The sequence below is a fragment of the Triticum urartu genome, chromosome 1 (assembly GCF_003073215.2).
Source record: "Triticum urartu cultivar G1812 chromosome 1, Tu2.1, whole genome shotgun sequence".
In the NCBI taxonomy this organism is placed as follows: Eukaryota; Viridiplantae; Streptophyta; class Magnoliopsida; order Poales; family Poaceae; genus Triticum; species Triticum urartu.
The window spans coordinates 299,303,161-299,312,952 of record NC_053022.1 but is presented as its reverse complement, the minus strand read 5'-3'; the positions used below and the strand labels follow the sequence as shown (position 1 = coordinate 299,312,952).

Sequence of the window (9,792 nt, the reverse complement as noted above, 5' to 3'; positions counted from 1 at the left end):
ACATAACACCGATATGACGGAAACTAGGGCGGCAAGAGTGGAACAAAACACCAGGCATAAGGCCGAGCCTTCCGCCCCTTACCAAGTATATAGATGCATTAATTAAATAAGATATTTAGTGATATCCCAACAAGTAAAACATGTTCCAACAAGGAACAACATCTCCATGTTCCAACAAGGAACAAACCTCAATCTTCACCTGCAACTAACAACGCTATAAGAGGGGCTGAGCAAAGCGGTAACATAGCCAATCAACGGTTTGCTAGGACAAGGTGGGTTAGAGGCTTGGTTCAACAATATAGGAGGCATGATAAGCAAGTGGTAGGTATCGCGGCATAGGCATAGCAAAAGAGCGAGCAACTAGCAAGCAAAGATAGAAGTGATTTCGAGGGTATGGTCATCTTGCCTGAGATCCCGCAAGGAAGAAGAACGAGTCCATGAAGAAGACAAACGAACGTAGGCGAACGGGTCCTCACAAACGCGACGTTACCGGAACCAGCCCGAAGAAGCAAACACTGGAAAAGAAGCACACAACATAGTAAACAACCAACACATGAACATGGTATGATATGCGGGATGCGGTATGCGATGCATATGCATGATTTGCAAAGGAAAGATGGAACCTGGTCTCAACATGGAAATCCAAGTGTGCCACTGGAGAGATGAGATGAAATCGCTTGAAAATGATATAAAGAACGCCGGAATCGGAGTTACGGTTTGGAAATGGCCAGCAATTCAAATATGGCCACGTTCTGCGATTTACAGCAAGTAGCCATCTAAATGCAACAAGATGAAAATGCTACAGCACCCAAACATGGCATCAAAATACATGGCAGGAATCCATTCATGATGCTTAACAAAAGTCTAGCACTGAGATACGGCCAATTCATCCATTAACAGGTTCAAACAAGCATGGCAAAAATGCATTTGACAAACAGATTTCAGACTTAGTGAAATTAACACTTGTCTGGAATTTCAGATCAAGTAGCACTCTTCGGAGCATGAAAACTATATGCTACAGGACCTGAACATGGCAAAGTAAAGCATGGCATGGAGCTACTCAAAGAGCTTAACAAAAGTCCCTTAGTGACCTTGAGCCAAAAGGGATCAGAAAATACATTTGCAAGCATGTGAACATGGCAAAAACACAATCAGTTCTCAGACTTAGTGAAAACTGGAGCATGCTGAAACAGATATCAAGTAGGCATGTTTACGAGCTCGATGCACTCACTACAGAGCAAGTCATGACAATCTAAGCATACACCTATCAAGAATACACAAAATGCAAGCTAGACATGGCAAGAACAATAACATAGCATGAACGGATCAACTACAACATCATCGGCAAAATCGCTAACAAGTAGACAATCTGCCCAGATTCACGAAATAGCAAAAGTAGAGCTCGATTGACTCAAGCTAGGGTGCTCCATAATTGAAAACAAAGACATGGATGGATAAAGCACTACAAGATTAACAAAACATCCGCGAAAAATTCGGGGAGGCACACATATATATAGGTAGAGGGAGCTAGGAGAGTCCAAATGAGGTGCGGTTTTCGGCCACGCGATCGTGATCGAACGACCGAGATGATGGAGAGGGTTTTGGTGGGTTTTGGGCCAAATTGTAGAGGTGTTGGGCTGCAACACACACGAGGCCTTTTCGGTCCCTCGGTTAACCGTTGGAGCATCAAACGAAGTCCAAATGGTACGAAACTTGACAGGCGGTCTACCGGTAGTAAACCAAGGCCGCTTGGCAAGTCTCGGTCCAATCCGGAAATGTTTAATCCCCACACACGAAAGAAAGGTAGAAATGACCACCAGAGGAGAACGAAGCGCCGGAATGCAAAACGAACGACGGGGGAAATGCTCGAATGCATGAGATGAACACGTATGCAAAAGAAATGCACATGCTGACATGATATGCAATGCATGACACGCAAGCAATGACAAGGCAACAACAGCGAATAACTGGACGACACCTGGCACATCGGTCTCGGGGCGTTACAGGCTTGGTCATGAGATATATGCTAACTTCCCCGACAAAATCATCCGCCCAGACTTTGTTCGAAATAAGTTTTCTTTTCAACTATCTGCATGTTAACTTACCCAGCAATGTCAAATGAATTGTGTGGTACTTAAGCAACCAATTGTTATTCCCTTTTCTTACTATATTCCTACCTAATAACTTCTAGTTACCAATACACTTTTTTATTACCCTGTTTTAACTAAATATTCCCTGTACTCCCATTTCTATCAGAAAGCGCCGCTGACAAGGAGAGTCCGGAGGTGGAGAACGGGGCTGCCAACAAGCGGAGGCAGTGCGAGCTAGAACCGCAAGCAACTCCAGCAAGCCTAGATTTCATCAGCAGCCTCCCCGATGATATGTTGAGAGTCATCATCTCCCTCCTCCCAATCAAATATGGGGCGCGGACAACCGTCCTTTCCCAGCGGTGGCGCCCCTTATGAAACTCCAGCCCTCTCGACGTCTTCGACACCCACGAGCTCTACCATGGCTATCGCAAAATCTTGGATGCGTTCTCCAAGATCCTCGGCAGTCACCTTGGCCCAACCAAAGGCCTTAGAATTGGCAAGTTCCGTTCCAACGGCAAGGACTGAGCCAAGCTTGATGATTGGTTCCGATCCCCCGCCCTAGATCAGCTCGAGGAGCTCATTTTTTATGATGGGCATATGCGGTCGCTGCCAATGTACGCACTCCGCCTCGCGCCCACGCTGCGCGTCGCCAAGTTCAGGAACTGCCACCCCCCTTAATGAAGCACCCGCTCTTATTCTACCACGACTGAAGCACCTCGAGCTCATCGCCGTCTGCCTCTCAAACGGTGACATGGAGTGCTGCTCCGTGGTTGTACTACACTCGAGTACCTTCGTCTTCAGGAGATCAATGGTGTCGGGGATATACCCCGCGGCGTAAACCGGCCGGAAGTATAACCCGACCGGACTTGGCGTTTCATTGGTAACCCGCCAGAGGATTGGCGACTTACATGTCTGGCGGTTCACTGGTATGACGATTCACGAGCCTGAAGACTCATTGGTGACCTGGTGCGTGTTTCAGATGGATGATAAGGCCGAAGGCCTAGAAGGCTGGCTCATGTTATGGTGGGCCGGTTTATAAGGAAAGGCGTGAGGAACATTTATCTTACAAGGAGTTAAGACCTGGACTTGTATCCGGTTTGTATTAGAAGGTAGACTAGTCCTAATCCTAACAGGACTCCACATGTAACCCGCCCCTCTAACATATATAAGGAGGGGCAGGGCACCCCAAGAGGGGGAAGCAAGAAGAAACAATCTTAAGGCTAGACACAACGAGAGGAGAGCCGGTTTACAGCGACTCCCTCATGATCATAATGAGACCTAGCCACAAACAGCATGTAGGGCTATTACCGGATGATGTTCCCCGGGGCCCGAAGCTGTCTAAACCCTTGTCTTGTGTTGCGTCTCTCGATTCCGGTCAACCCCTTCAAGCTACCACGTAGATGCGTTGGCCTCGTGACTAAGTCCTCACACTAGGACATCTGTCGTGACAATTCCACGACAGTTGACGCCCACCGTGGGGCCTGCGCACGGTGGTGTTGAGTTCTTGAAGGGATTTCTCTAATGGATCAAGAAGTTTGCAATTTTCCGATGAAAAAGACCCGGTTCGAAAGGATCTGTGTCAGCTTCAAGATCGTATACGTTTCACAGAGACTTCCGGTTTACTGTGTCCATCAACCGGATCAAAGAAAAAGAAAAGGAAAGATCTGCATGAAGGTCAAAGTTTGTCGCTGCAAGTCGTCGAGACCGAGCGGATGAATCACCGGAATCCTCGTTTTTCTTCTAATCGGCCAATCCGGATGCACGTGCACGTAGCGATCGTACTATTTCAATTAGTACTCAATCGGATCGGCCGGGGCAAATTCACATTAAGTAAAAGAGGGGAGGAGCCACGACCCGGATGGGCTTGGAATCGAAAACAGCCGCAGCCTCGTTTCCATCTCGGGCCGGCTCTACCTCCGCATCGTCAGGGTCTCTACTTCGCTTCACCGCGGGCCTCCTCGGCGGTAGCCGCACAGAGCCGTCCCGGCCCCATTTCGCCTCCACTCCGACTCGCCCCGAAGGGCATAGCCGCGTTCTGCTGCCTCGTTGAGCCGCTGTAACCGGCCACTTCCAAATCGCTCCACTACCACAACCGTTGCGACCTGGCTAAGCCGCCAGTAGCCTCGCTCATCTTCACCCGCCGTTTCTACACGAGAAGATGAATCACCGATTGGTCTACAAAAACAAATCCAGACACCGAGGAGTACTAAGTGGAAAGTGTTCTGTTCACACAAGATTCCAGATACCAGTTGGGTGCTATGCTGCTGCTGCATCAGAGCAAGTACAATAGTCCTATTCAGCAGGCTGCAACAGAGTCCACATCAGCAAAAATCTGAGCTGGAGAGAAAAAAATAAAGAAGAGAGAAGGAGCGGTCTCTTCGTGAAGCGCCGGGCTAAGACACAGAACACGAGAGCCTTCCGCCCGCTTGCAGCCCGATGCGAGCGCTAGCGCCGCCGCTTCCGATCCCGTGCGTCTCCCTTGCCTCGTGTGCTTCTCCTTCCACCTTCACGCGCAGAATCCATTTTTCCCTCGCTCCAAATCGCTTGGTGCACGCCAAATCGAAGCTTTAAAGTCTCCAGCTTCCCCCAAATCGCCACCACCCCAAAACTTAGAACAGCCGCCGGCGCCGCATCAAGGAGATGGGTCAGCAGTCCAAAAGGACGTGTGCACCGACGCCTCAGGTCGTCCCGCCGTCGCTGCCTCAATTCCTTCCGCCGTTGATGCCGCATCTCGTCCCGCCGTCGGCGCCACACCTTGTCCCGCCGCTGTCGGCGCCACACCTCGTCCCGCCGCCACGCCAGCCCGGACCAGGTGCCTCGATTCCTCCACAGCCACCAAAGGCAGCGGCAGCCTCTGCACCATGCTGTCTCCCCCAGACGCAAGGCCCTTTGTGGTACACGAATGTTGATGATCTGAATCCAGAAGCATGGTATGTGTTCTCCCCCTGTTTACTAGTACAGTCTTGCTATGATAGCCTTCTGTTTGATACATCTATTCACCTGTTTACGCATTAGTTAGTACTGTCATGCAATGCTAGCCTGCTATGTGATACATTTGTTTTTCTGCTTATCTAAACTCTGAACATGCAGATGGTCTTTGTTGGTGTCAAACTGTCAAATATTTGCATGATATGCAGCTATGCGTTTCTGTATGATATGAATCCACATGTATTTGATATGATGCTCAGCTGTTGTAATTTAAAAATGGTTATGACAGAAACAGAAAGCAAATAAGGGTATCCATCTTATCTAAAACTCTGAACATTTAGAATTTCCCCTAATGAATTAATTAATTTTCTTATAACTAACCAGCACGCTAGTCTCCTTGATGGCCTTTGTACTGTACTTAACTAGTAATAAGAAAGCCTTCCTTATATTTCAGTAGATTAGAATACTGCCTAATCAATCTTAAAAATTACAAATGAAAGCAAGTTAGCAGTGTACTAAACTACTAATAATCATTCACACTTTGGTTCCTGGGGTTATATGTAAATTTTAGTCTATGTGTGATAATGTGATAACTAGTCCGTGTGTGTTTGTATGATTTGTACTATAGTATGTTGTCATAGTTCCTATCTACAGAAATGTTCTTTGCTTAAATGTGATGTCTTTTTTTTATAAAACCCTGTTGTAATATGAAGTCCATTGTTTGATCATCTAGTATTGTCTCGGCAGGGTAGTGGATTCTCACCCACCTGGTGGGTTCCTTGGTTTTTTTAAGAACACGCCAAGCCTTTCACAAGCTGTGAGCAATGGGACTTTATCGCAACAAATCAAGAAAGGAGATGCCACCAATGGTGGCGAGTGTGCAAGGACTGAAAAGCGCTTGCTGTGGACAAAAGAGGAAGATCTTAGATTCGTAAGCTTTTTTCCATGTTGGTCTCCATGTGTTACATTACTAGGAGAAGAATAAACCTCTTTTGGTAATATTGTAGGTTGGTGCTTGGTTGAATAATTCAAACGATCCAATCCAATCAAATTACAAGAAGAATGACCAATACTGGAATGAAGTTGCTGCTGTCTACAATAGTACCACCCCCCCAAAACAGGGAAAGGCTAGTCAAGCAAGTGAAGGATCGCTTTGGGAGAATTAAGAAAAGGGTTGCATGGTTTTGTGGGAGTTACAAGGAAGCTAGTGCACTGTATGCTAGTGGTGAATCTGATGCAGATTTAAAGAAGAGGGCAATGCAAACTTATGAGGCAGATTACCCAGAAGACGGTCCATTTATGTTTGAGCATTGTTGGGTAGTTCTAAAAGAGAAACCAAAATGGGATGCATATTTGGAACGCCTGGAATATGTGGAGCCGGACAAGAGGAAGTTTAGTGTTGATGATGAAGTGGGGCAACGTTTCACTCTAGATGATGATAAAGAGGAACGTCCACCGGGTGGCAAGACAGCTAAAGGAAACGAAAAACAAAGGACGAAGGTTGTATAATAGATCTTGAAGATGAGCTTAGCAAGTTTTTAGATGCTCAGAATGCAGCAAATGAAGGCCGCAAAGAGATGTTAGAGACACAAAGGCGTGTGTCCAGTGAGAATCTTGAGGCTCGGAAACTTGCATGCCTTGCAGCAAAAGATCACAAGGAGTCGGTCATGCTAGAAACATACCGCTCCTTGATGATGCAAGACACAAGTAGGATGTCCGAAGATGTGAGATCCGAGCACATGTTGGCATTGAAGTGTTTCAGGGAGAAGCTATTTGGAAAAACTGACTAAGGTATTTCCTATTGTCCATTGCCTTAGATAAGTTTGACTTTATTTATCACATCATCACTGCTGAAATTCTTATGTGCTGAAAATTAATCTTTGTTGAAATTGTTTTGTGCTCAAATACATGTTTGTTCTCTGCTGAAATTGTTGACATTTAAGATGTAGTCAATAGTCAAATTACACTTAACTACAGTGCATTCCAGATAACCATGTAGAAGTGCAAAAAATCATGTAGTCAATAGTCAAATTACACTTAACTACAGTGCATTCCAGATAACCATGCAACCATAATTATACACTCAGGACACTTGAGACATCTATATAATGCCCCATCTCAGGTTTAGACTCATCCACCCAAACCCATCTTCCTTCCCATACCTCTCATCTTCCTGCTCAGCCTACAAACCAATCTTCCTCACCCACCATGTCGGATTCATCATCATACTCAGATGACTCTGATGAACTAGCCACATCCAAAATCATGGAAGAGTATGTTGCTGAGCAAACCGTCCTGGACTCCTTCGCTGAGCGGCTCATGATGAAGATCAAGGCTAGGATTTCAGCTGGATCATCTCAGTGATGAAGTGGTCCAAGGAAGATCATTCGAAGGGATCATGGAGGTGCTCATGAACGTTTGGTGGAGGACTATTTTGCTGCTGATCCACTCTACGACGAGAGTATGTTTCGTACAAGATTTTGCATGAATAAACACCTCTTCCTACGCATTGTGAATGCTCTTGGTCAGTGGTCTCCCTATTTCACTTATAGGGTAGATTGTTCTGGCTGAATAGGTCTCTCACCATTGCAGAAGTGTATTGCAGCCATGCGCATGCTAGCGTATGGCACCCCTGCAGATGCCCTTGATGAGTACTTGAAGATTGGGAAGTCCACTGCATTAGAGTGTATGGACAAGTTTGCACGGGGTGTGATTGCGGTGTTCGGCGGGGAATACTTGCGACTCCCCACAAGAGAGGATATTGAGTGCTTGCTTCAGGTTAACGAGTCTCGTGGTTTTCCTGAAATGTTAGGAAGTATTGATTGCATGCACTGGCAATGGGAGAAGTGTCCTTTAGCATGGAGGGGGCAATTCACCCGTGGCGATTATGGAGTGCCTACAATGATCCTAGAAGCCGTTGCTTCCCAGGACCTTCGTATTTGGCATGCTTTCTTTGGAATTGCTGGGTCAAACAATGACCTTAATGTGCTCAACCAGTCCCCACTGTTTTTTGATGCCTTGAAAGGAGAAGCCCCTCAAGTTCAGTTTTCAGTCAATGGAAATGAGTATAGCACAGGTTACTACCTTGCCGATGGTATATACCCAGAGTGGGCTGCCTTCATGAAGACCATACCACTTCCCCAAATAGATAAACATAAGTTATTTGCCAAGTACCAAGAAGGGGCAAGGAAAGATGTGGAGCGTGCTTTTGGGGTATTGCAGTCCCGATTTACCATTGTTCGCCGACCTGCACGACTATGGCAGAGAAAGAGTGTTGGAAGGATCATGCGAGCATGTATGATTCTCCACAACATGATAGTCGAAGATGAGAGAGAGCAAGTTAACATTCATATTGACTTGAATGAGATTCCAGGGGCTTCATTTGCTCTACCCCCTGAAGTGAATGTTGGTGGTAATCTTTGTTTTGCTTATGTACTGCGTAGGAAAGCTACCATCCGTGCTCGTCCACAACATAACCAACTTAAAAATGATCTGGTCGAGCATATTTGGCATAGGCATCACAATTAGTCACAGTGGGATATTGACATCTGCATGTTACTATTCTTTTTTCCTTCCTGTTAATGGAGGATCAACATTATATCTTACATACATTTTATTCCAGGACTATGCCGTGTCGTGGTGACTGCTGCATGTGCAACCTACTGGTATGCATTCTCTACTTACAGTTTAGTCTTTTATAGCTTGTTCCTCTTCCTATTGGCAATGTACTTGATTTTACTGAACATGTATAGTTGTTGGATTACAGAAGTTGTAGCCTTGTAGTCGTTGGATCTGAGTGTGTTGTTTGTTTAAAAATTGCTCCTATAATAGGCTTCAAAGTAAAAGAAAGTAATACCTGAAACTTACTTCCAGCTATCATTTCTAGTGAACCATATGAGGTACCATCTGTGTATGACATGAAGTAAGATTTGTGAAGTAGATAAGAATTAAAGTTGAGCATGGATAGTTATGGCTGACCCAATAGTGAATCATAATGCAACTCTTACTATCATGAGCATGCCATCTTCATCTCATCATCATTTGCATTCATGCGAAAATATTTACCATCTGCTCTGTTTCCATTTTTTTCATACAGTGGCTGAAGATTGTTGATGCAGATGGATTCGTTGCTCCATTTACCATCAAAACTAATGGCTTATTTGCATTGTCTCTTGTTTGGTTAATGTTTTCTTAAAAAGACGGGTTGTAATGTTTAAGTGTCGATGTCATGGTGTTATGCGCCATCAGTTTATTGATCGTCGGCATCAAGATTAAAACTAAAGGCTTGTTTGCCGGGCGTCTTATTTAGTTCTATGTTTGGTTAATGCTTCCTTGGAAAGACTCAAGCAATGTTCAATTGTTTTGTCATGGTGCTATGCGTACTTGTTTCTTGCTTGTTTATTAATTAGTTTTCCTTGGTCTATTCTATTGGCATGAATGGAATATATGCATACATGATTATTAAAATTGCTTGAATATTGATCAGTTTCTTTTGGTATATCCGGTATATCCTATTGGCATGAATGGCAGATATATGCTGATTGAAATGGCCACAAAGATGTTGTATATATTGGATCACAACGGGTGCAAATATTAAATGTCCATGTCTTTATTAGGGTCAGTCTTAGAGCCAAGCTAAAAGCCAGCTTATTGTGTGGGAAGGCTTTATAGATGATGTTGCAGGGGCTTATAGTCAGCAGCAGGCTATGCTATTAACCATGCTCTTACATGACCGACTTGAGTGCTGGATCACAAATGGAGCTAAAAGTTGGCG

The 9,792-nt window shown here is 45.2% G+C and overlaps 1 protein-coding gene across 1 annotated transcript; it reads left to right on the top strand.

Annotated features, from left to right (window-relative positions):
• The first annotated feature begins 4,384 nt into the window (after window positions 1-4,384).
• On the top strand, window positions 4,385-9,375 carry LOC125508789 (sine oculis-binding protein homolog). The gene is made up of 4 exons (XM_048673588.1): window positions 4,385-5,020; window positions 5,766-5,949; window positions 8,641-8,683; window positions 9,115-9,375. Exons 1-3 carry the CDS (start codon window positions 4,731-4,733, stop codon window positions 8,659-8,661), a joined length of 495 nt encoding a protein of 164 aa, XP_048529545.1. The 5' UTR covers window positions 4,385-4,730; the 3' UTR covers window positions 8,662-8,683; window positions 9,115-9,375.
• The last annotated feature ends 417 nt before the right edge of the window (window positions 9,376-9,792 follow it).

Bases quoted from the DNA above. Each gene is read 5' to 3' on its own strand.
- LOC125508789 (XM_048673588.1), top strand. From the start codon at position 4,731: ATGGGTCAGCAGTCCAAAAGGACGTGTGCACCGACGCCTCAGGTCGTC. The intron at 5,021-5,765 runs GTATGTGTTCTC...TTGTCTCGGCAG, and splicing joins GATCTGAATCCAGAAGCATG to GGTAGTGGATTCTCACCCAC. The intron at 5,950-8,640 runs GTAAGCTTTTTT...ATTTTATTCCAG, and splicing joins AAGAGGAAGATCTTAGATTC to GACTATGCCGTGTCGTGGTG.